At 38.0% G+C, this 26489-nt stretch overlaps 1 protein-coding gene across 1 annotated transcript; it reads right to left on the reverse strand.

Annotated features, from left to right (window-relative positions):
* Positions 1 to 295: 295 nt before the first annotated feature.
* On the reverse strand, positions 296 to 26489 carry TDRD1 (tudor domain containing 1). Its single transcript, XM_040607627.1, has 24 exons — positions 26386 to 26489; positions 24139 to 24209; positions 23797 to 23944; positions 23257 to 23362; positions 22023 to 22083; positions 20302 to 20406; positions 19756 to 19938; positions 18981 to 19127; positions 17883 to 18054; positions 16243 to 16326; positions 15694 to 15876; positions 14494 to 14601; positions 12891 to 13061; positions 11221 to 11469; positions 8757 to 8879; positions 7501 to 7611; positions 7140 to 7310; positions 5706 to 5951; positions 5094 to 5210; positions 4765 to 4881; positions 3431 to 3598; positions 2892 to 3113; positions 2675 to 2721; positions 296 to 1121 (listed from the first exon to the last, which is right to left on the reverse strand). The coding sequence occupies exons 2-24, from the start codon at positions 24199 to 24201 to the stop codon at positions 1035 to 1037; spliced, it is 3189 nt and encodes a 1062-aa protein (XP_040463561.1). The 5' UTR covers positions 24202 to 24209; positions 26386 to 26489; the 3' UTR covers positions 296 to 1034.

A 26489-nucleotide genomic window follows, 5' to 3' on the forward strand; every position in this document is an offset into this window, starting at 1 on the left:
CAGACACAACACTCCCTTCCGTCTACCTCACAGTATATAGTTAGGTAGGGAATGCAACACCAAGTGCTAAATAATTTTTTAAAATTCTGTCAAACCCCACTAAACAGTATACTCTAGCTCCTCCAACTGTGATTCATAAAGGAAAATGATCTCTCAAGGATTAAGAAAAGACTGGTGTTTTTCAGTGCTACCTAATTTTTATTAAGTTTATACTACTACCCTTTGAGAGGTGCTAGACTTCCAGGTCACTTCTGTTTTTCTCCTCCAGAAAGGATGGCAGGGAATTAAGAACTTTTATTTACCAAGAGCACGAATGTTACAGTTGAAGTGCCTGAACAAAGGGTATTATACAGAACATAACACAGGGAAATTTACCTCAAAATCTGATTCTATACTAGTATCTAGGTAAATACAGTCCGTAGCTAATAGTTTATCATTTCAATTATTTCAATTACAACTGAAAAGTAACAGAGAAGCAAAAGGAACGCAAGGCTACATCAAGAACGTAACAGGTTTCCATATTTCTTGCGTGATTTGTCCCTCCATCAATGTTCCCAAAGTTTTCATATGAAGTTAAGGAGTGAACTAAGTCTCCAAGCCATACAAAGTCTCTTATTTCTCCTTGATGTGCACTGTCTAGAAGGATTACTGTCAGGGACAAAGATACAGTTTTTCAAGTAAAATAAACAGTACCAAAGTTGAAGTAAGCTTTACGATTACAATAATTTCAAAGCTAAGTTTGCAGAACACACAATGGAATGGCCACTCCATACTTATGCACATTCAACAGCAAAATAAAAGCAAATAAAAAAAAGCATAGCAGCAGACGGTGGTATAAAACAAAAACAGAACAGAAATTTTAGCTTAAAGCTTTGAAATCCTTCAAGTTATGTATTATTTAACAGTAACAATCCAAACATACAGAACAGCAGACTTTTTACAAAGCAACTCTCTTTTAGGCTAATGAACGCTTGCTTTTCCAAAAGAACCACAGCAACCTGGTATACATTCAAATGACATGGCACGTCAGGGACTTAGTGGTCCAACAGTTTTTTCATTTCAGTGGATCCATCTGGATTCTGGTTTAAAAGGAAGAGTAGGATCTGTTCGTGCCTTTTAAGCTGTGTAATAAACAGAAAAAAATAGAAATATACTATTATTTTATTTTTTTAATTGCTGGTTTCAGATTAGGGTAGATCCTAAAACTACAAACTCAGCTAAGTCCCATATAAGTTCAATGAATATACAGTTCCTTTCTGCTATAAAAATCTTCTGGAGGGGGAAAAAGCTAGCAGAGTTGTAGCTGACTTGTCCCTGGCCTTCTTTCCCCACCCCCCACCCCACCCCCTTGAAGCAGCAGCTCTCTCCAATCAAACTGATAAAATACCAAATTTAAGATCCTGATCTCAGTCCTAATTTCGAGTTACACACATGTCTATTTCCCAGTTTTCAGTTATATTGGAATCTTCTGTTTTCTCTTCATCTGTCCTGAGACTTTGAGCCAAAATTATCCATGTAAGGATACCAGAAAGCGGAAAAAGACCAAACTGAAGTCAGAAAAGACACTAGCTAGATCAAACTGGAAGATCAGAGATATAAAGGAAGGGAAAGGGAGGTTCAACAGCCTACAGCGGGACAGAGAAATCAACTACATTCAGGAACAGCACAGTTCTACTGCCCTTCTGCCACTGCACGCCTGGTAACCACGCTTACTCTGAATCGGCAAAGGTCTAAATGACCTTGAACAGAAATGCTTTTTTCCCCCATCTCCAAAATATCATAGTGCCTATTTTTGCTTTTGACCTTGTTGCCTCTGGCTGGGGGAGAAGGGGAAGTTCAAACCACGCCTGAAAGGGGTTTCTGTCTTTAAAACTCAAAACTGCTCATTTCTCTGACAGCAGTCCTCACTTTGAGAAAGGCCAACACATCCTTTCCAGTACACTTCAAGTGACTTTTGGTAATCTTAAGTTCTAATTCTTCATGAACAGCTCAAGTTAAAATAAAAGATGTGGAAGCTTAAAACCAGAAAGCTTTCCAAAATTTCAGGAATGTGCCATGTCTGTAAGGGACATTTCATTTTTTTCCAAAAGGGAAAAAAAAACCCATCTTGCAACTGGCAAACACTGTTAAAAATTCCAGCATTCTACTGAACTCAGATTCTCAACCCTAGCTCCATGACTGAAACCGTGTCATGTATTAATATGAATCTCTGCTAACTGAAATACACATAGGAAGAATCTTTTCACATGTGCAGCTGTTTGCTAAGTTGTAGCCACAGCAAAACACAGCCCTATTACTGAAAAAAAAAATAAAAATCCAAGTGCCCTTCATCTAAATGACACAGTTGATGCAAAAGACAACAACGACCTTTACACAACAGACATAAGCAACACTCCTGAGCCTTCATACTCTAGAAAAACAAACGGAGCTGTATGTGTGGCAAAACAGACTAATGAATTCTCTGTGATGGATACACTATCCTCCCTCAGTTTCAGGGTGCTCTAGTTATTACCATGTATAAAACAAATAGAGAAGAAGTGTCAGGATACTCACTTTGCTTATCTTCAAAGCTTAGGTTAGTTATTATCTGCCTATTTCCACTTGCCTCCCACACAGGGTTTCTTTTACATTCTGAAAATGTGAAAAAGCAAGTATTGCTGGGACCGAATCTTACCTGCATTTTTAATTCTCTGCAGCAGCATTTGGTCTCACCTCCATCACCTACAAAAGACAAAGCAAGTGAATAAGCAAAACACACGTGGCCACTGTTTCTCAAATTTAAGAGATCATGTGTGGAATTCTCTAAGCTTTTTAGAAAGAAAAGCCACTTAGGCATCCCACGCACCCACAGTTCTTAAAGTAATTTAAAGGAGTTAAGTGAAAGTATGTACCTTGATGTTCAGTACCTATGTTTTCAGCACTACAGGCTTTGACTAAACCTTCTGTTATGAGTTTGTCAGCTACATTCAAACTACCATTTTCACAAAGTGTCTCCACTGTTACCAAATTAACACTTCCATTAATTCCTTTCACTGTAATTGTGACGTGTTTACTCAGTAACAGTTCTTTCAACTTCTCAAGTAATAATGGAGACCACCCAGCTTTCTCTATTCCTGTAAAAAAAAAGAAAAAGCACATACCATCAAGTTTGTTCTATAAATTCCTTTATGATACAACTTGAATCTTACATGTAATGCTATCACTGTTTTTAAAAATGCGATGCTAAATTTTCCTAACATAAAATAGCTTAGATTCTTCAGATAATTAACTAAACCCACTTTCTAAAACAGCTTTCGCAGCAGCATACTATTGTAGCAGATCATCATGTTGATCACTATTAAGGAATGAACACTGTCATCAGAATAAGTACAGATTTATAACATACAGGAAAACCAGTCAGGGGTTATTGGGGGTGGGGGTGGGTGTTTACCTGCAAGCGAACACATTATTATCTGAAAAGGCAGCTTTAAGTAGGAATTGGTGATTGGCAACACCTTTGAAAGCGGTAAAGTCTCTGTGTTCCCATAGTCTGCATACAATACTTTCACTACAGACCGAGAAGCTTGTAGAACAAGAGCTCTGTACCAATGGCCATCACCTGAAGAGATAAAAAGAAACATATGTGAAGTACCATCTTATAAACACAGCTTATCATGAGAACAAGCATCTGTATAGTTCTCCCGTAATTTTAAATACTCTGGTATATGCAAAAGGCCAACTGACAAGAAGCAAGCCCACAGAACAACAGAATAATTTCCAATTGCTGTATTCAAGAAGATGAAAGCGTTCCTTTCAGAATTTTGCTCAAATTACACAGGTAAAATTTTTACTCCAATACTGTTTGAAGGATGTCTGCACTCTATTTCTACCTTTTTACTTTTGTTTTCCAATGCATATTCCTCCTCAAAACATAACCAAAATTAGTAAGAAAAAAAATACAATCCTTCTTCTTCCTCAATTATCCTGAAAATCCATTAATATAGTAATAATAAAAAAAATATCAATGGAAGTTAAAAACAACTATCAAACACTTAAGATATAATCTTGTGGTCCATAGTATTTCTTTTGAAATTCATCTATCCTGTTTTCCACAGGCTGTTATCAAATCTAGCACCCAAGTTCACTTTCAGCACTTTGTCAGTTCTCCTGTAACCACCCACATGTAGTCTACACTTAATAATTTTTTTAGAAGAAGTAGAGTTGTCTTACAAATATTAAGCTAGTGTACCAGCAGAGCATCCCCTCTTCTGAAAGACTAAGATAATAAATTAAGTCCTCTTACTGTTAAGAATACTTTTGACTTGAACTAACAGTTCACTAAGCCAGGACAGGTTCTTAGGCTCACAGGGCTGAATGATCAGTTGCCATAACCAGTGTCACCACCTCATGCTTGCACAAAGCAACAACAAAAAACATCCAGGCATCCACAAACCAGAAGTGGGTCTGTATAGATGCAAGCGCACTATTGCTCTGCCATGAATTTCAGTCCCCTGTGACTCAAACACAAACTTCAGTTTAAACAGTAACTAGCTTGCTTTCCTCTTAAAGCTCCATACGTTTTGCAGGGCACAACCTATTCCTTGTTTTTTCTCTCAGACTGTCACAGTGTTTCTTTGCTCTAAAGATGCAGCCAGGCTTTCCTGTGCAACAGAATTAAGAGCTCTTTAAGCACTTTGAAGTTGGCACTCTTCCTTTTCCTAAAGCAAAAACAAAGCTAGTGTTTTACATGGGTCAAGGAAATAGAAGAACAAATGATTGCCTCACCTGAAAACCTGGCACAACAGGCTTCACCTTGTTTTGGTTTGAAGGGCTGGTTCTTAAAAGATTTACAATATCCCTCCAGATCAATCAACAACTCCTTACGTAGTTTCTCTTGACCTACTAAAAAAGAAAAAAAATCCCACATTTGATAACCACATTTAGGCATAATGAAGAACACACTTTTAAGCTCCCCTGCTCCCACCTTTTCATTTTTTATATTTTCCTGCTGTCTGAGATACGTTTCCACTCGGTTCACTGCACTACAGGCATTCATTTTATTAACTAGCTTGCAACAGTGACTTCTTACTGATAATAGGAACAGTGTTTCTTACCTTTAGTTTGAACTGGTACGGCAAAGAACAAGTGAGGGCTCACCACCTCTGTTACACAGACAGGTACAGTTTCATCTATAGCCAATTCAATCGACTTCCAGCGCCTGAGTGGGGTTTCTAATAGAAACAGTAAGAAAATGCCATTTACCACTTTCCTCCAAGCACATATGTATTACAAACAGCCATTACAGAATATCTTTTTGAATTTTAGAGACAACTGCATGTCTTCACTTTGAGAAATCTAAACGGAGATAATTCTTGCTTAATTTGCTGTTCAAAAGCTATTAGCATATGAAAGCAGCTCAAAGTAAAAAACACATCAGAAAAATAAGATACAGGAAAGTAAATACGGGGAAGAGTTTCAGTTGTAGAAAATTTGTAATTGTCTACTTTCAAATATTCAAATAGCATTCATTTATGACAAACCCACTGATTTTTACCTTTCTGTCTATAATGCCACCTGCTGGACAGCTTGTGTTTAACTGCACAAACTGACAATAATAAACATGCATGGTTACATTAACCATAGTTAATGTACAACAACAAGATCATGGTTAAAAGGTTGGAATACTGAAAATTCTTGATCATCTAAAAGTTAACACATTTAATTACCTCTTTTGTCAGCAGACTTGTCTGGAAAGTTATTTTTATCTTTTAAAACGTCATTTACAGCAAATTTTTCAAAAGTTAACATCTCATTGATCACTTTTGGATGACCTGAGGAATTGTCAATAAGCTCCACACCTGCCCCATCTCTGGAAAGGGAAATTACTCTGGCTTGAAGCTTTCTCCCTGCAGCATACATATGAAATCTTGCTGTAGCTTCTGGAATCCAGTTGCCATCAGCAGGCTTTATACCTAGGAAGTAGGAGACCTGTTCAAAATACCTCCATTAAGTGACTAAGTGATTTTCTTCAACACTGTGTTTTCCTTAAAAAATTCCTTGCTTTTTTCTTGGGGTTTTTTTGATGGTGGGGTTTTTTTGTTGTTGTTTTTTTGTTTGTGGTTTGTTTTGTGTTTGGGTTTTTTATTTTTTTTATTATTTTTTTTTTTAAGCACAACTCTAAATACCAAGGCTACTTTTATTATCTTAGGGACAGACATCATATTTCATCCTTTTAACTAGTCTGCCTCTTCCTCCCTTCTTCTAAAAGATGACATTTTCTCTGGAGTCCCAAGTTTTGTTTTCAACGTTTTATGATATACTACCAAGTAAATCCTTGTGCCTTAGCATGAACAACACTGCTAAGACTGTTTATGAATCCCTTTAATAGCCTTTTTATCAAAGGCATAGAAACCCTGTGTTTTAAGAGAAAAAAAAACCAAAACAGCAGAAGACACTTGGACACAATGTGGTTTTGACCTTTTTCCTGCTTCCACATTTTTTATTTTTAAACCAAGTAGACTACACAAGAAAGAAAGAATAATTCTGTAGAATTTTGAGTGATTTAGTGTGGAAAAATGTAGAAGCAGAGAATTGGTAGAAGACTGAGAAACAGCAGTACAGTGCCAAACTCTGCAGGAATCAAATGAAACATCCCTACAGAAAACTGAAAGGCCAGCTTGCTTCACAAACACAGATGAGCACCTTTGCCTGCAAAAAATCTGAGAAATAAGTAAGTCGCACAAAAGCACATTTACTCCTAGCAAGGCAGCAAACAAAAGCTAGTACGCACTACAGAAGAAGCAGAACTAAACAACAAGCTCCTTTGACTGGTAAACCAGTAAGTAACCTTTAAGCATATCACACTACAGCACTGTCAGGAGCTCAGGGAAGAACCACCATCTTTCTGTAAAATGCCAGTCTGCTGTGTAGTAATGCTAGAACATCAGCTCCCACAACTTCCAGAAGCTGGAAGCAACAGAGATACTATAAAACAAATGCCTCCTCTTGTCTGTAGTGTGTCCCCCCCAAAAATAAACAAACCAAACCCTGCCAGAAACAGTTCTGTGAAGCATAACCCTGTCATCACCTCCTTCTCCCAAAGCAGCAAGTCTCTAAATGCAACAGCTCTTATAAGAGAAAGAATGCCTAAGATCATCCACCTGAGAGCCAGCATTTAATCCCTTGAAATGGAAGTTGTAGGAACGAGGATGAGATCTGCCGTATTTTATCCAGTGGTACTTCCTCAGTATTTCCATAGTCCACAAAGCATACTTTAGCAGTTCCACGTGAAGTAACATTTTGCACCAAAGCACGGTACCAGTTACCATCATCTAATTTTAAAACAGTTAAAAAAAAAAATTACTTCACACATTTAGCAATTTTATCAGCATTTATTTTTTAGTAAATATATCCAATTCTTTGCTATCCTCTGCCAATGTAAACTATCAGCTATCTAATTTTATTCTTTTTTGCTTTATGTTCACCCTGCAAAAACAAAAATATTTTAAAGCTGTTACTTACCAGAGAAAAAAGCACAGCAAGGTTCTCCATTCTCCAGCTTAAAAACATTTGGTGGAGTTTTCTGACAGTATTCAGACAACGATTTGTTAAGTAAGCGTAGAGCAAGTAAAACTGAAAATCAGAAAGAAAAAAACCAAATATGAGATCAACAAAATAAGCTGACTTGAACTTTATCAATATTGTTTGCTGTATAGCCTGCTTACAACACATTTGATGGGAGATTTCTGTGAATTTTAGAATTTCATAAAAAAACCAATAACTGAGTTGCCTACTTAACTTACTAGACTTACTAGCAGGAAGAAATGAGATAGCTGATATATACTGACAAATTAGTTCAACATGGTTAACAAAACAACCAGGGATTCTTCCTGCTGATCCAACAAGCACCCTTCACTCCAAAATCTTAAGTATATTTAACAGCCAGATAACACCATGGGAATTAACTAGTTCAATCAGCATGTGAGAGATTACAGGATCTCACCCTGCTTGCTTATTTATTCTTGATATCAAGTCCTTTAGCCTTCTCTATAACATCACTTTTAGGGAGGAATTCAGTCACGTTTCAAAGGCAATAAGCCACAAAGAATCTATACTACCCCTAGGTAAATCAAGGAATATATTTCCCTCACTTCTTAAGATCTGCCCTATATTTTTTTGTTTGAATGCATTTAGCTTCCATGTCCAGCCACCTTGTTTCATCACGCTTTCTCTAGTAGGTTAAAAAAGGCAGCGGCTATTAGAAGTCTTTATACATGCAAAAAGAGGAATAAGATTCTTTTTTTTTTTAAGGTTACCCAAGAGGAAGTCAAGTCTCAAAAGCTATTTTTTCTCATTTTCATGTCATTTTACCTCTTTTGAATCTTTGTAAGTTTTTATAAAGTAGAACAGGACAGAGTACTAGACAAGAACTCCAGTAAACATCGTATGGGCACTGGGAACATCTCTTACTTGCTATCTTCTGTTTGGGTATCCTTTGCTAGGTTATGGTAGGTCTTTTCACTTTTCTCTACATTCTTAGATTAAGTTTTATTCAACTGCTTAGCTTCAACATTTTCAGATTTCCATCTCAGAGGCACTACATACCGTGATCTAATTTCATCATCATTCCACTTGTATTCTTAGATTAAAAAAAAAACTTCAGAGGTAAGCTCTGGTGATATAAGCTCACTTGAAGCAGTAATGGATTAGAACTGTAACAAGTGACAAATCAGGAAGCAAAGAAACTAGGAGAAAGAAAAAAAGCTGAATAAACTTACCACTCTTATTTGAGATCTGACAGTAGAATTCTCTAGGACTGTAAAGTGTACACACTACAACATCTACTGTTTGTTCAAGAGTTAATTTACTCCACTTGTAAATTCTTTCATCTGTTGCATCCTCTACAGAGGACAAAAAGAAGTAGAGAAAGGAAGATAATTTTTTTTTTTTTCTGTAAAAATTACTTTATACATCCTGAACGCTCATTCACGTCCTCAAATTCCTTGTTATAAATAATCCAACAGACTAATTACCAGTGAAAACCTCTTTGCAGAATAAAATCAAGAAAGAGGAATGTGCCAGTTGCTTAATGTATTTGGTCACTACTTGGAAGGGCAAGCCATAGATGAATGGGGGAAGAGTAATCACAGAGGTACACACTAGGTAGCAATCACCTGAGCAAGAGGGACACTGGTAAACTTTTGTTCCTGGGAAATGGAGCGGGGGGCACAGAAGAGGGAAACAGCTGTCACCAAGAGTACTGGAAATAGTCCAAGGAGAAGAAAGAACAAAAAGATTAACAGAAAGACTAGTTGTAGGAATTTGCACTATATATTACACTGAAGTACCTGAAAGAAGCTTACTATTTAACTCAAGTTGCAGATCAGGTGAAAACTAAATTATGGCACACTGAAGAAGCCATTGTTTCCCCCATTAGCTTATTATTACATTTTCTTGTATCTTTCATAGCTGTTAAGTTTGTTACAGCTTGTGGTAGGCAGCACCATGCAGAAATACTGTCAGCCTTTTTAAGACCTTAGTCAAAGTGGCTGGCCTCCAAATTTGGTAGACTTTTCCAGTTCTAGGTGTTTAGGATTTTTTCTGAAAATTAAGCTCAATAAAGTTGTTTTGAGCTTCAAGGATGGCCACGCTGAGATGCTCTTTCATCTGCTCAGTATGTGTCTGATAGTAGATTACTTTAGGAAATCATACTGCCAACAAAGAAAAAACCCAAGCACTCAACAACAAAACCCAAAAATCCAAACACAAGCAAACCACAAAAACCCACCCACTGACCCCCTGCTCAAAAAGGGTCAAACCAGGCTCTCAAATCTTCTTTATTTTCAGTGGAATACAAGACTGTCCTTCACACTGTAAGCAACTGCCAGATCCTTACTGGAAGGAACAAAGCACAGTTGGCATATTTTGAGAAATATGCTCAGAAAAGTAGAAGCTGGTTGAATTTTCCACTCCAGAAAGAAGAAACATTGATGAGATAAAGAAGAATTAACAAATGGTTCAAAGTCTAGAGAAAGCTTTAGGATGCTTAACAACTCTGAAATAGAACTGGTTATCCTTTCATGTAATGGTGATATTTCTTCTAACTGGTCCTCTAAACCGAGAAATACATTGTTTCTTAATTTCTGGCAATTAAAATCTACTTTTATACCATGCTGGGAATTAAATCTGTGGTTGCTGGATCCAAGTTTAAATAAAGCGAACAAGTTAATGAAAAATTATTTTGCAAGTTGACAGTGAAATATATCTGTTCAAATTCCAGTATAAAAAACACAAGTATTAAAACACTAAAGACAACAGCTGATACTATGTTTAGAACTGCATTCAAGAGCTCCCACTCAGTGCAAAAAGTTAAACAAAGCTGGAAAGTAAACAGGAGACTTGAGTAGTACAAAACAGGTCTGGGATGGTGACCGTAGATCAAAATGTGTTTGGAAATAGCCACAAAAGTTACTGTTAACTTGAATTTTATACAAGATGCCTTATCCTTCTGAACAAAGATAGGGAATAACCATGTTCTGCCCACGAAACATCTAGTGAGTAAGATTAAGGAATTTGGACATAGTCTTGACAAAAAAGGCTTCCCTCAGTCTTCAGTACAGATGGATCAGGAGAGAATATATAGTTTTACCAGACACAGGATGGAAAAGAAGGGCTGAAAACATGCTTCATGTGAGAGAAGCTAGGAATCTTCCCACAATACAAAGAAATCTGACAAAATTTGCAAATCTCTGTAACTGAAGCTTTGGCCACCAAATGCAGAAAAGGCAATTTAGACATAGCCTGGAAGCTGTATAGGCTACTGCAGTCAAACCAACTTTCAAAGACTAAAAATGTGGGTTTACATGTAAAATATAGGACAATGAAGATGAAACACTATTTGAGCTAAAGGACAAAGGCATAAGAACAAGCAGGTACTAATTAATCATATACTACTTTCACTGGAAATTCTAAGACTTAACCAGAGCAAGTGAAATACTAGTACGGTCTTCCAAAAGTAAGCAATCACAACTTTGTAATGTATGTACATATACATACATACACACAAGCAAACACACAATTTCTTTATGGCAAAGCTGCCACAGCTAAACTGCAGAGCTGTGAAATCTGGGCTTCATGAGCCAAACTGGAAAGTTTTTTGATTAAGAACTTCTGTCCTTTGTATGTACCTGCCCTGGTAGGAGGTTAAATAATGCCAATTCAAGAGGACACGCTCATACTCACCATTTGCTTGCTTAACATCACTCATTCGGACTGTTGGTAAGGCCATCCCCGATTTCTCAGCTGCACAGCCTCTTTCTATAAGATAGCTCGATAGATTTATTACTGGAGTAACAGATGCATCTACAAGCTTCACCACAGATCCATAACTCTCTTTATCCACTACTTCTACTGTAAACACTTTGTCTTTCACCAGTTGTTTCATAAAAGAAATAGCTTCTGAGGTCCAGGCTTCTAATGGTGGCTTTACACCTAAAAACACATAGAATGGAAGGGTTCTGGGGACAGTCCAAGTTTCAACAATATGTGGAAAGGTACAGTAACACTGTTAAAAACAACAGTTAAGCAGAAGATATACCAAGTGACTCACCCTCACTCCTCATGCTTGTAACAAGATTCAAACCCAAGTATTTAGATTCTGAGCCTTTCAGTACTTGGATTTAATAAAAATCTGCAGAGATGATGTACAACTAGTGTATTACACAAAAAGAAGTATAAATTCAGACCTAATACTTACTTAGTATGAATGTCTACAAAGTGTCAGTCTTTAGGTGTTACGAATATAACCTCTAGTTTTGAATATTATGATCTCACAACCAATGGATCTGCTACTATAAGCTTCTTCCTCCTTAAACATTTACTCTTCATGCTATTCAATTAATTTCTAAAAGGCAAGTTATAACCAGAACTTTATAGTAACGTAACGGCAGAAGTTGTCTTCCAGAAAGATGATTTATGCAACAGTAATCCTTGATTCTAATCAGGAAACACCTCATCTGATCACCTTTTTGTGCCCATGTTGTGTTTAGGGTATTTTCTTAGTCTTAGAGCACCCATTATCAGTTACAGGCATCATGATTTGCCCCAGAAAAGAGATTTCTTTAGGTCACATTCTGTATTCATTGGTTCAATCTCTACATACAAGGGAAGCATCATTTCATGTTTTCCTCCAAAGCAAGCAGCTAGAATGCTGCTCTGAACTTTATAAAAAAATTGGAAAAGCAAATTAAATATCAAGTATTGTAAAGGAAGGAGAGACATCAAGTATTCTAAAGGCTGGGAAATGAAGCAAAGGAGTACACTATCTTCCATAGTGATGGGAACAGAGAAACCATTTCTGACAGCAGGTTAAACAAGTATGTCAACAAAAACCCCAATCAGATTATGATCCTTGCTTGAGACGGAAAGATGAGCTAGGAAGCGTCAACATCCTTGTCAACTTGACATATTTCACAAGCCTATGGTGAGGAGTCTACCAGTAGTTTCACTAGATATGTCCCCGAGGAGAGTGACACATACAGTTCTGAATTTCAAGATACAGAATGAAATTTTACCTTCCCTTGCAGTGTTAGAAGCACAACAGATTTAGTAATTTCACAAATCCACCTCATAACTTAATTCTGCTTAGAACAAAAGCACATACAAAACCTAACAGGTGTGTTTATATAAACACAGTTTACCAGACATAAAACTGCAGGTCACCAGGTAAATTACAAAAGACTTACCACATTTTGTAGATAGGCCACAACAATTAAGAATTCTGGAAATAACACCTGCTGTTATCTCCATCCTTCCCCTTATTTCAATAGAAGATATTATAGGTGTGATCATTACGGAACCCCAGTTATTCTTGCCTCTATCTAGTTTGAAACAGCTTATAATTTATTACATACCTGCCAAGGTACATCTTATGGCTTGAGCTGGCAAGTGCATTAATCTTGGAATCAGAGGACGAAGTCTTGTCAGTGGAAGAACTTCAAGATTACCATAATCTATATAGCCCACCAAAACTGTATTTTCAGAAACACATGCTATAACAGCAGCACGATACCAAAGATTATCTTCTAGAAAGGAAGATACAGATGTTAATTGTACTTTCTTTTAACTTCTGAGAACAGAATGATTTTTGGGGCAGACCAATATAAAAATACATCAATCAGCATAAAACAGCAGCATTACAGTTTACACAAACCTTCACAAAACCCTTATGGATGCAACATCTACCACCACCACCCCTCATACGAACTGAATGTCGCAAACTCCTTCTTTCCATAGAGATCCCCCTCTCACAAATACACACTGCAACAAAGAATTGACTGCATTATGTGGGTGTAGTGTTCAAGTTCAATAAATTTAAACCAAGAGCAAATAGTTATCTCAGCCTACCATAATGACATGCAAGTCAAAGGCCACATAACAGGTACAATAATTTAAGTATTTTAACTTAATTAAGTTTGCATTTCTATTTCTCAAATATTTTAATTTTATCAAGACATGTGAGGTACTGAACTGATATAATTCCCTAGCTAGGCACCTGAAATCAGTGCCCATACAAGCGCCAAGACAGCTTACTGGTAGTACCCCTTTTTCAGAACGTGCAAAAGAACATCTATTTCAGCTTATCTGTTCAGTTTCACAGCTGATTTACTCAGCCCAGCAAAACCACAGAAAATGGAAAGAAATAAATGACCAGGAATTTTCAATCACAAAGAAGTTAAGAGCAGCAACATTTCTGACCAGAAAAAAAGGCCTTAGAGCAGCAATGTGTGACCTTTTTTTTGTTGTTGTTAAGTGCTAGATAAACAGAACTATCTGTGAGAAAAAGAGATTAACCTTCATCCTTCTCCACTCAAACAAACAGGACTTCATATTCTAATAAATAAAAGGTGTTTCTTTCCTATAGACTTACCAGTTTCTAGCACAAAACACTGCTTTACCCAGAATGCTAGCCTATGTAGAGGCAAGACTCAGTTTTGTCATAAGACTTGTAAAATTTGACAGCAGTGATTACTGTCAGATGGAAACTAAGTTATGAACGTACAATTCAAGATTACCAGCTCCTGGCTAAATAACATTTTGAGAAGTCATCTATCAGAACAGCATTGTTACACAAAATGCCATTTCTTCTGTCCCTTTTTTAGGGTCTAAAATTTCAAGTCTATCTATTTCCAGTCACAGGACATAGTACTCACCCAAAATTTCTTCATGCTTTCTTAAAAAGCTCCTTCATACATAAGTTAATCCAGTCTTAAGAGTCTGCTCAATAAAGGGACCATTTTATTGTTTAAAAATTTTTAGACTAGTATTTTATAGATTTCATCATTTGCTATTAACAATTTTTTGAATCAATACCAAATGCTACCCACAGCTAAAGCCAGACAGAAATAAAATAAGCTCTATATGAAAAATTTCTAAACATAATTATAAAATGTGTTCATTTGTTGCAATAAATAAGAGTGACATAAATTAAGAGCCATATTTTCACTCCATTTTTACCTGTGAACTGGGCACAGCACACATCTCCAGCAGCAGGTTGAAAAGCTGAACTACTGGGAGATTTGTCACAATATTCATTAAGAGACACTGCAAGCTCAGCAAGTTGACCTGGTATTAAAATATAAAGGTTTTGGAACATACACTGCCTTGTTAATTATTACATAAATACATAAATCTTAAGTTCAAAGCTTGGAAGAACATCTTGTAGTATAATGGAGATTAGTTCACATCATGTTTAACATAATATCAAAATAGTGATGAGACTAGGACTTTTCAGTCAGGGACATCAAAAAGAGTCCTCACTCAAGCCTGAGGAATCACAGTGCTAAAGAAAGCGCAGAAGGAAAACCAGTCACAGACTTTCTCAACACAGGAACAAAACTCAGGCCAGTAGGAATTGAAAGCAAGCCAGTGAAGCATCTAGAAAGAAACCAAGGAAGACAGCTCCTCAAACAAAAGGCAGATGATGAGGTCACTTCTTGCCAAAAGGCACACTATGCTGGGAGTCTACCCAGAATTCAAAGGCTGCACAAGTACACTGAAGAGAAATACACCAGATCACATTCAGCTAGAAAAGCCCTTTTAGCTGAAAAAAATGCAAAACGCTGGCTTGGGCAGCACTAGGAGGACACAGCCCACAAACTTACTCTGCTCTTATTCTCCCCCAGGTGTCTGTTTATAGGCACTGTGGGAGATGCACCAAAAAGCCCCTGCAGCCTAGCACTCTAGTCCACTATAGTGTTACTTGCAGTCTTAAGTTTTACTTAACGGAAGACCCCAAAGCAGGGTTTGGGCACTGTTACCTGGCCTTCTCATACTCGACATTCCTCCCTACCACGTCCCAAGGAAGCCCACTGCCCTCTAGTGGTAAAGCAACAAGGTATTATAGGAACAAACAAAGCGATTAGAAACTCACATTCCTGGAACAGGTGAAAGAACATATTAACATTAAATATTTGTGATCAAATTGTCTTTGGATTGCTAAAATCCGTGCCACACCATCTTTCTAATATGCACTACTCAGACTGCTCACAAATTCACCTTACAGGTTAGAAAGTGGTATCAACAGCTAACACTGCCATGGCCTAAAGCTACAGGGAATCACCATAAGACCAGCAACCCCTTCCTCCAGCTACTCTCTACTGAAGAGAAAAATACCATACTAGATATCTAACATCCAGTTTTCCATGCGTCACTTACAGGCACTGCGTGTCTGCTGGCAGTAAAAGTTTTCTGGATTTTGAATGCAGGAAACCACACCAGGAAATACATCTCCGATACATACGGAAACACACTCTGCGACTGAATTAGAACAGTGAAGAAAATCTTCATGTTCACCTGTTTTTTCTTTACTTCCCTTAGTATGGTTTTCTGATGCAGTACCTGGGGAAAAACAAAACAAAATGTTGCTGATCAAAAGCTAAATGACTCTGACAATTTAAACACGCTAAAGCAGTTTATTCTTTTTGCTGACCCTTTGGACTTTGAAGGCTCCTGTCATATTATCCATAAAATGAATGCCCACATAATCATCACTAAACAAACACTTCGTACTATTAAAAAGCATATGTACTAGTGTCACTAGTGAACTGAAGGAAACTCCACTAACCAATGTTTTTAAGTAGGAGGTGCCACTAGTGAACAGCTAGAATATTTACTATGTTCAGAATATCACGCAGCACAGGAGGACCTAAAATTCCCCAAAGTTTTTCCCATCTCTTATTAAGAAATCTGGATTTGCTCGCTTACCTCTTGGAGAGTCTCCTCCTGTGGCATTACTTCCTGGAGTTACATCAGACCTTATTTTTAAAGGTATTTTATCTAGGCGGTCTCCTAACATACACATGGAAGGAACAAAGTTACTTATCACATAAGATAGTCACCATTTAGTTTCATTTCAGAACTATCTTCTGCGCCTGACCTATATCGATATCCCTCTCAGAAGGTGAGCATGTTCTACTTACTGACCAAGCGCTTAATATGCTTAGAATGTAGAATAAAAGTAGTTTCAGAGTAACTCAGCTACTTGAGTTTTCTGAAGACATTCACAGCTCCAAGACTGACTAAAGAAAACGAGCAAAGCAGTAACAATCAACATTTACTCAGAGTCACTACAGACCACTAGCTGAAAAACTGATTACAGCTTTTCAGACCAAGGATTCGTAACTTACCTCCAGACTGACAACACAGAGCATGCAACCAGTTACCAACATTTACAGAGAAATCTTAGGTTTCTTAGCTATTACCTATGCTGTTTCTGATGCACAAAAAATTCCAAGCTTTCAGTAGAACTATTTTCAACTGAAAACTTGAATACAGCTGTTTAAGTTGCTTGTAAAGTCTTGGAATAGCTGCATGCAGAAGTTCATTAATGCAATGGTATTTTTGTGATCTTTTCTCCAAGAGGCTGGCAAGTTATATTGCTTTGCCATTAGCATGTTGTAAAGCAATCAAATGTGAAAGTTGAATTTACACAGGACTAAGGTGAACCACCATTTTACAGATTGCAGGGACTACAACATTGGAATAAGCTTCAGGAATTTTAGCAAGCTAAGAGCAGCATCAGCCATTTCTTCCTTCAAAGCCTCTGTGGGCTGCACATCAATGAACAGAGTATGTTCTTGTACTATATTGCTCTTGCTCTGCAGCCAGGGGAAAAAAAAACCAACAAAACCAAACAAAACAGCCCTCCAAATAATGACACAAGGCACACCTTCCCTGCATTGATCTGGTTCCACAGTCAAAGCCACCCCACCAGCTCAACTGAAAATCTGAATTCAGACTCCTCAAAGGTTAGGTGCTCTGCTTGTCTCTATCCACTGAGGCTCTCTAAGTTAGAAATACAAACATGCTTAAGAGTTCTCCACCTAAATACAACAATACCCAGTGGCTGCACTTTCTTTGGGATACTTTTTTAGTGAGCATATATGAAATATAACAAAAGCTGGTAAAATCTTTAGTGGAACTAGAAACCGATACCATAATTTTTAAAGAGTTAAAAATGCATGAGATAAAAGAAACAACATGGTCCCACAATTTGCATGCATCTATTGAAAAGGGGAAAACAAACAAGATTATCCAGAAAATGCTGAATTGACGACAATTCTACTGGAAAAGTAACTTCAGTGAAATCTAATGTTGTTAAGCATAACAAGGTATATCAGGTGCAGACATTTTAAAATTACCTCTAAATGGAAAAGTGAAATAAAAGAAAATTAAAAAAACAATAGATAAAATCAAGAGGCAGGTTGGGAAATTGACAAGAGGGAGGAAAGCAAATTTAAAAACTCCTCTTTTTATTAGACAGAGGGAGGGAAAGTGAACATGAAAGACTTATCAACTGTGTTTGGGTTTCCCCCCCTCCTTCCCTCACGCTACCAAGTACTTACCAACATCTGGAAAAACAACATCTACAACAAAATTCAACATAATTTCTTCCTGTAGTATGTCAACAACAGTTACTGAACAGTGCTTTCCCGTGAGTTGGGAAGAAAAACTGGCCATGCCTTCATTCCATCGTTCTTCTTTTGGGTCATAATTAGCCAAGGAACACTTAATGGCCTGGAAAGAATTACAATTAGGACAAGTGCGGATAGGGGGTTGTTTGCCCTATAGAAAAAGCAATTAAATAATTAAGTCCTCAGAAATGTCATCTTGCATACAAAAGTTTAAGCTGCTGTTAGAATCCCAAGTGCTATCAAGTCAACTAACTTCTTTACAAGAGAGTTAAGAATTAGCACATCAAGTTCAGGCTGTAAACTATATTTCTTCTGTTTCTCCCACTTCTGTAAGGCACGGTTATGGCACACATCACATCTGACCACAGGTGCATGTCCCATCATGCCCTCAGCAGACACTAAGGGCTTTAAGCCAAGACACAAACTTCTCAAAATCATTTATGGAACCAGCAGAAAGTCATGTAAACAAGCTATGAAAGACTACTCCAAGAGCAGCTAATCATAGCTGTCACTGATTAAAAGAATGCTTCTCTATTCTTCTTTGTGCATAGTTAAACATACTAGCTGAACCCACAGATCAAAGCTAGCCCATCTATTTTACTATGGTGGACGTTCACATAGTAAGGCAATGAACTCAGACCAACAGCTGCCTTTACTCCAAAGTTTGCCCAAACTACAAGTCATTTCTCACTACTGCATGAGACCAGATTAGAGTGCATAGGCAGAATGTTTCCCCTGCTGTTCTCTAGTGTATAAGGGACATGGGGTCCCAACCACTCTGCAGCGTTTTTTTTATCAGCTCAGAACCCAATAATTCTACGATTAGGAAGAAAAATGCCAGGCAGCCTTCCTCACTCCTATGGAAACATTTCAGAAGGTGAATTCAGTGTAGTATAGCTGCTTTTATCCATCACTTTCACTGAACACAAAATACTGTGATAATGACAGTTACACTGAGACATGAGTTACACTTGTTTCAGAGCCATTCATTTAAAACACCTCGGATAGTATTAAGAAAATTGAACTCACACGTGGAGGAAACAACAGTTCAATGTCTTTGTGCAGGGCTTTAATCCAGGAGAGAGGAATATATTCTTCATTTCCATAATCTATATAGAATATTAGTGCCTTCTTTTGCAATAGATCCACATCTTTTATCAGTGCTCTCTTCCAGGTCTGTGTAGGAATAAACGATCATCTTAGTAAAAGCACAACATATTTTGCTTTACTTCATCAAGTTTGTTTATCAAGGGAGCTGACCAATCCTGAAGAGACTCAAATGAACACAACTCACTGTAGTGTTGACTGCTGTGAAGATAAAATTCTACTCCTATGGATACTGACTACCATTCAGTAAATCAAGAATCTGCCAACAACAGAGGAAAAGGGGAAGAAATACAGAGAAGAGGTGGGAAGGGAAGCAGGAACTAGATGTAGCTATAGAAATGCAACCAGAAGGTCAGGTAAGAAACGAAGAATAACTTCCTTGATTAAGCTGAGTCACATTCCAACTACAGTAGTTTAAATTTGCTAAGAACACACACAGCCTTCAAGCAACAGCAGGACAAACAGTGCCTACAGGGCTCAAGTACACAAACACAGAAGTAAACTTTTCAGAAGGGGGGGAAAAATAGCAGTACCTTAAATTTGTGTTCCAGATGTTATAAAGATGTTACAACCACAATTCCACCACAACAAACTAATCTCTAATTAGCAGCCTTCATTGGTCAAGCCATAACAGCAGAACATGTAAACCATGATGCGCTCAACATAGAATGGTTGTTTTATAACAATCAGACATTACCTGATCCTGAGAATACCTTGCAACGCAGACTTCCCCTTGGATAGCAATATATTGCTCTTGAATAACTGTGTCAGCATAACACTCTTGCAGTTTCAGAGAAAGTTTACTGATTTGGTTTAAAATTTCTGGAGAACTCATCTGTATATAAAATTCACTTTGACTCTTGAACTCTGTTACTGTACCCTAAAGAGAAAAGCCACAGTAGATGATAATTATGCAAGAACAACCTATAGTATATTACTCAGGGCCAGTGTTCATTTCAATAAATACATTTCACCCTACACCTGATTTTGTTCTTTTGTTTTTAGTCTAGCAATAATTAACTGTAGGGAACAAAATCACACATTATTTCTGTGAAGGTAAAAAATCCTTCTCACTTACTCCCCCCGAGCCCTGCTTGCATTTACTCATCTTCATAAGAATAAAGAAATGTTACATGTGAGCAAAATGAGACAAAGTGCTGAGGTTATAGCAGCTATAGATACTTAAAAAAAGCTACAAATGCACCTAACAAAACATTGTAGGATTCTTTCAAAATAAAAGTACCTGTATTTCCATAGCTGGTTTGATCCCTAGAGTCTGGAGATCTGAAAGCATTATTTTCTTCACATGCTTTTCTGTCCCAAGAGACTCCAGAGAAGTTGAATTACCCTGTTTCAAACAGCTACAAGTTATGTTTAAACTGAAGTTGTTCAGCCATAGCTCCTTGTAGTAAACAAGAACTTTTTATCATTTCAAGAAACCTATAAAAAAGTGCTTCTGTGGCCTTCAACAAGAAGTCCTACAGACTTTGTATTACTCTTGAAAACAAAACATCACAGATAAATACTAAACAGACAACAAAAAACAAGTCCTCAAGTCTCACACATTCACCTCATTCTTTTACACCTGTTTTACAGGACAACTCAGCTATATTTCCTCCTTATGATGCTCTCCTGAAGATCAGGAATTGAATTTCACCTGCTTCCTTGCAGTCTTAACACCACGGAGCAGATTACAGCTACTGCTTTAACTGCTGGCATCCATTTTTTGTAAAGCCTAAACATTTAGTGTAACCTGCCTGATGCATACCATCTCCATCTGTGACATCCTAAAAACATTAAAAAAATTAACCTCCCACAAAGCTTTAGGGAAAACCTCTTTTACATTTGGAGCAACATACCACAGGCTGCACAATGACAAAGATTACTGTTGCAACTGCCAAATTAATTGTTTACTTGCAGCAAAGATCCTTCTAGAAGATTTTCCATAAAAACACATCTCAGTACAATTGCAAAATACATTAAATATTGTTCAATATGCAACATCAGCTCTCTTTCTTCTGCAGAACTTACCTGAGTTTCAGAAGATGAACCAGGGAAAAATAAAACTTGTTTTTTTAAAAATATATCAGCTACAAATTGTTTATTCATATTGTACATCCCCTTGATATCAAGGTCCCTCACTATCACTTTTTCACTTTTATCAGAACACAGTAGCAAATACACACACAGCAGGAGGACAAACTAACAGAAGTCTCATGACCCGAAATGAAGACTCCTTTCTAAATTCCTTTAAAAAGTTAACCAGATGAAGAGCTACTTCAAAGTGGTGTGTGACAAAGGACTGTTTTCCTGTGCAGTGCAAATGTGAGGCTAGTTGGAAGTAGGCACGTTTATTCACTTTCATAAATATCATCCCAAGAAACCCAGAAGACAGCAAAATTATCTCCTACAGAAACATTCATAGGAAGACTACAGGAAACGTTTGGCTGAAAGCAAGATTGAGAGGCTTCAAAACTTACAAAGGAGAACTTTGTCATGTTGGATTCTTGCTACAGCAAACAAACAAAAGCTTGTCTGCATCTGTTACTATACATTACTACACTAAATGTATTTCTCAGATAATTTACAAGGCTCTAAGCATCATTTTATGATCTATGCAGAACACAAGACGACACCAGAATTTTTCTGAATTGGACAAGCTACATCTGTTTCCTTCCTAAAATATTTCTCTAGCAGTACCATACATGTCTTGATTTATTACTTTTGCACAAATACGTTTTTCCATACAAAAAATGAGCTGTGTGACAGTATTGCTAAGGGCTCTGGAAGTAACATAATTTTGAATGCTTCTCCTGTAACTTCTGATTCGAAGCACTGATTTTTCTAAAAGGAGTAGATTATAATCCTTGGAACCTGTTCCTTTCCTGTCCAGGTTTAATTAAGCATACTGCAACTCTGTCACAGGAGATACACTCAAGACATAGTGAAAACTTTATTCTATACCTTAAGATAAACGCCCTTATTGGTTTCAGCAGGTAACTTGCGTCCATTGTTATTACTTACACTGTAATCAAAGAAAAAGATGTTAATTTTGACGAACCAAAGACAGACAAGTAGCACTCATAACACAATTTGCAAGTAGAACAAAAAGGCTATGCTCATACTATGTGGGTTTTGTCAACCCTTATTCCTCCTCCAAGAAAATGTAGAATGACAAATTTGTTAGTTCTCTGTCACACAGTTTTTCGTGATGCCATCATCAATAAATAGTTTTGATTAAAGTGGAGAAGAAATCTTACACTGTTGTTGTGGAGTTCTGGTAACAGTAGTTCTGGAGTTCTGTAATCCCAAGCCAACCTTAAGAACTGTCAAACCGCAAAACCCAAAGTTGCTATTTCAGTTGAATACATAAATAATATCCAGATAACATACATGTCAGGCTGTCCCCATGACCCCCCAGTTCAGTCACTGTAGCAAAACTTGTGGGGAACAAAAAAACCCACGCAAGCCAACAACCAAAAAACCACCCCAAAACTCTCTCGTAAGCTTTGATTATGGACAGCTGCAGATTCACTGAACTGCAATCATCACTCCTTGCAGGAGATTATCAGCTTAAATGCTCAGAGCACCCCTCTAAACTGTTCCAAAGCCAGCCAGTTTGTACTAATGGTGCTTACTTTAATTGAAACAGATTATGGAGTGATCTCTTGAACATCTGAACTGGCATGTCAAAAATTGATAACAAGCAACTAAAGAATGGCCTGGCTGAGCAACTTCTTCTAATTGTAGCTGTGCTCCTCAAAGACCAAATATCCACTAAGTTCACTGAGGCTACAGTTACATTCGTTCCTCTTCAGAGGCTGTTAAATGCAATCCTTTAACCATGCCACCGCTGAAAAACACAGTCCTCTTTCCTACATCACCAACGTCTGTGACAAAGTCATGTGATAAGCTGGTATTCTTACTGCATGCTCACATAGTTCTGACACAGGTAAACATAATGCTTTTGCTTTAAGTCACACTACAGAACACCTTAAGAACCCCAACAGTATCTTTCAAGTCACCCTTCTGACGCAGCAGAGCTGACTTTTCAGAAAAGTATCAGCTAATGCAGCACTAGCCTAAGAGTAAGCAATGTATTTTACTCTAATAGTGCCTTTACACGGTCATTTAAGTCATATCAGGAGGGATATACTGTCTTTCTGTAAATATTACTTGGCACAACTCTTAAACTTACTTCTGTTTAAGTGTCGCACAAACAACCCTGTGTGCTGCCCAATCTTTTTTCTGACAATCTACACTGCAATAGTGTACTTGCTTGCACTGTGAACACCTGAGGGATCCTAAAAAAAAAAAAAAATGGTCAGAGAGAAACTGCATCAGAAAAGAGCTACTAAGATATAGGTATCATGTATTATTAAATATAACTGCTTTACAAGACTGTTCTGCTACGGTTCTAAGCACATACAAATAGGTATTTGTATTCATGTATAACTATCTGACAATACAGCCCCAGACACCCCACATTCCCTTCTATATTTAAGAAGGGGGAAAAAAAAAATCCAAAAAAATCCAAAAAAACCCATTTTTTATTAAGGAGGCGCTCTCTTCTGTTTACCAGTTCCCTAACTCCAACTATGTTCTCAATAGTCACTGTACTTGCATCTGAGAGATAAAAACATACTTCTGTTTTAAGACATTTCTGAGCAAACTTTCTGATCCGGTTTCACTGATAAATACACCAGGCATCACAAACTACAGGACAACAGGCACCTACCAAACAGACTGCAGAAATGGCAGGTCCTCATTTGAGGGGACGAGCTCAACGAGCTGAAGAGACTCTTCTCATATCCAAGAGAGAAAACATTCTGAGGAGAATATCGGCATTTCTTTGGCTTCTCATTAATCAAATCAGAATGCGACAACTGTGGATGGAAAAATAAGTGATTCTTACTAAAAAAAAAGCTGTCCATTAGTACAGAAATATTCTAATATACCAAAATGTGAAAACAAAAAGAGTCAAAACTTCAAATTTGAGAAAAAGCAATATATACTGATAATTACTGCTTTCTAGAAATGCTCAGAACACTTGGGGCAATGACAGAGTGCAGTAACTTACAGCATTTCCTTTATCAGCTGCAGCTGTCAACAGCGAATTCCCTCTATCAGTTATGCCTTCCATGGAACCTCCTAGAAGCAGAAGTATTTGCAAAGGGATCTGATTAACAATGCTAATGCATGCCTGTGTTATTGGGTATTTGCAGAAAGACATAAAGCTCTTATCTACTTCTACTGTTCTGCTAGCACAGTATGTTTGAGCAAATGGAGATGCTAGGACCATGACACACTCTGGAAGTCACTTCTTGTTATCACTTTGGTACTATGATTATTCAAACCTACCATCAGTGGTACTTTACTGCTCTGTGCTTATCACTCAATGTGAGTCCTAATGTCCTCCATCCATAGGTTTGTTTCAATTGAAATTGTTCAGCAGGAACAAAAAAAATGCATCACAAAACCTCCAATATCCACAGGGCATGAATTCAGAATAGGCAATTTTACAGTAACTGAAAGAGTAGAAGTTTCTTTCAATACTGTTGAACACATAGCCTATGTTAAGAATAAAGTTACGCATAGTTTTGTCACATCAGCAAGCATTCAGAAACAAAATATTCTGAAACAAGAGATTTTGACTTTCCAGTGAGTGCCTTACAATCCTTGTGGTCTTCCCAGACAGTTTATTCTTTACCAAGCAACTCTTACAAAAAGTCAGCTAAGCCTGCATACCAATACACTAGGAACTCTGCTTTTGTAAGTGGGCAACTCATTAACCTACAAAAAATGTTTCCATTGTAGACTACACATGCCATTCAGAGTTTGTTCCAGTCTGGAGGGTTTATTAAGCCAAGTTCTCCACCAAGCAAACATAAAGCTTACATGGCCTTTTTTCTGCCACCTGGAAGCAAGTTGATCTTGCAAACTTTGCCTAAACTACAGCTCTTGCCTGACATGAAATCAAATTTCATGAACTCTCCACACCCAAGATGACTGCATGTAAAACCACCTCACATCTCATTGAACCAAGTCTTCCCCTGCCCTCCATTTGGAGTAAAAGAGAACATGGGTCAGGCAGTACTGAGGCACTGACAAAGGCATGAAATGTTGAAGGAACTCCCAGCTCCCACTGTACGTATCTGTGCCTAATTCCCTAGCACTCCAATTATCCCGTTTTCTCAATTATCTAAGACATTCCAGCCCACCAAGTTTGGATAATTAGAAGTTAGGTATATTTATAAGCCATACTCATACTGATGGCATTTATCAATAATCGAGCATACACACAATTGCAGAACAAAGATACTTTGTCAAGCTTTGGACAAGGTCTCACTTTTATTGCACTCACGCTGCAGGTAAAACTTTCTGTACCACTTCCACACTTGGCAAAAAATACCTTGTATCGTTTGTTTACAAAATAATGATTTTCAGAAACAGCCTCAAAACAGAGCTTTTCAACAGGAAGTCAGCACCTGTAATTCTGCTGCTCTAACTTCTACCAACAACTCTGTTCTTCACGCCACCACATAGTATGACGAAAGGTGGTTTTAGGCCAGGTAACTACAAAAGCATGGATTTCAAGATTAATTCTGGCAGGCACACAAAGTATTTTTAAGTCATATTCTGAAGCTATGTTTAGGCATCCAGTTTGGAAGGCCAATTCTCTGCTTCTTTAATTTGCACAAAAAATACTTTCTGCGTTAAAGATCTCAACGCTACCCCAGATTACACAACAGAAAGTCCTTTAGGAGAGGAACTGATGAGCAAGAGTGGCCGTCACCACCTTGATAGATTCACTGGAGATGTGTCTCTCTGGAGGAGACCTCACCCCAGACCAGTCACCCCTGCACTGCAGCACCAGCTGCAGCCACTGGTTCCTCACAGCCGGGCACACGGCCACAGCCTGACACCCTGGCATGGGCAGAGCCAGCACCGAGTGGAAAGCGCTGCACCAGGCTTCAGCAAAAGGAACTTCTGGCACCTGCTTTCCAAATATTAACAGGCAATATAATCATTTTAAATACAAAAATACTTTTGCCACATTATATGGGATAAGTCAGATTAAAGTGAACTGGCAAATAAAGCAAGGCAGTCCTTGCATCAACACTGCCTTTAACTCAGCCACAAACGAGCTTTCACAATTCCAACTGTGTGCTACCAGTGCGCACCATTTTCATCGACCCCGAAGAGAAGTAAGCACCCCCACTGCAAGGCCTCCGCACCAGCCCCACGCCCCCAGCACCGCTCACCCCGGGGGAACCCCCCGTCCCCGCCACACGGCAGGCCCGGCCCGGCCCGGCCCGCCCCTTACCGGTCCGACGGTGGCAGGAGATGAAGCCGCGACCCTCACCCTCACAGGGAGCTGTGGCTGCCGCCGCTGCCCTGCCAAGTCCGTCCCGCCCGGCGGGCAGCCCG

The sequence above is a fragment of the Falco naumanni genome, chromosome 9, assembly GCF_017639655.2.
Source record: "Falco naumanni isolate bFalNau1 chromosome 9, bFalNau1.pat, whole genome shotgun sequence".
In the NCBI taxonomy this organism is placed as follows: domain Eukaryota; kingdom Metazoa; phylum Chordata; class Aves; order Falconiformes; family Falconidae; genus Falco; species Falco naumanni.

What these genes read in the sequence shown, in the direction of transcription:
- TDRD1 (XM_040607627.1), bottom strand. Translation starts at nt 24,201, where the DNA reads ATGGAAGGCATAACTGATAGAGGGAATTCGCTGTTGACAGCTGCAGCT. An exon ending in CAAGTCTGCTGACAAAAGAG is followed by an intron (nt 5,211 to 5,705) that starts GTAATTAAATGT and finishes TGTTTCTATTAG; the next exon opens with AAACCCCACTCAGGCGCTGG. An exon ending in CGTACCAGTTCAAACTAAAG is followed by an intron (nt 4,882 to 5,093) that starts GTAAGAAACACT and finishes TTTCTTTTTTAG; the next exon opens with TAGGTCAAGAGAAACTACGT.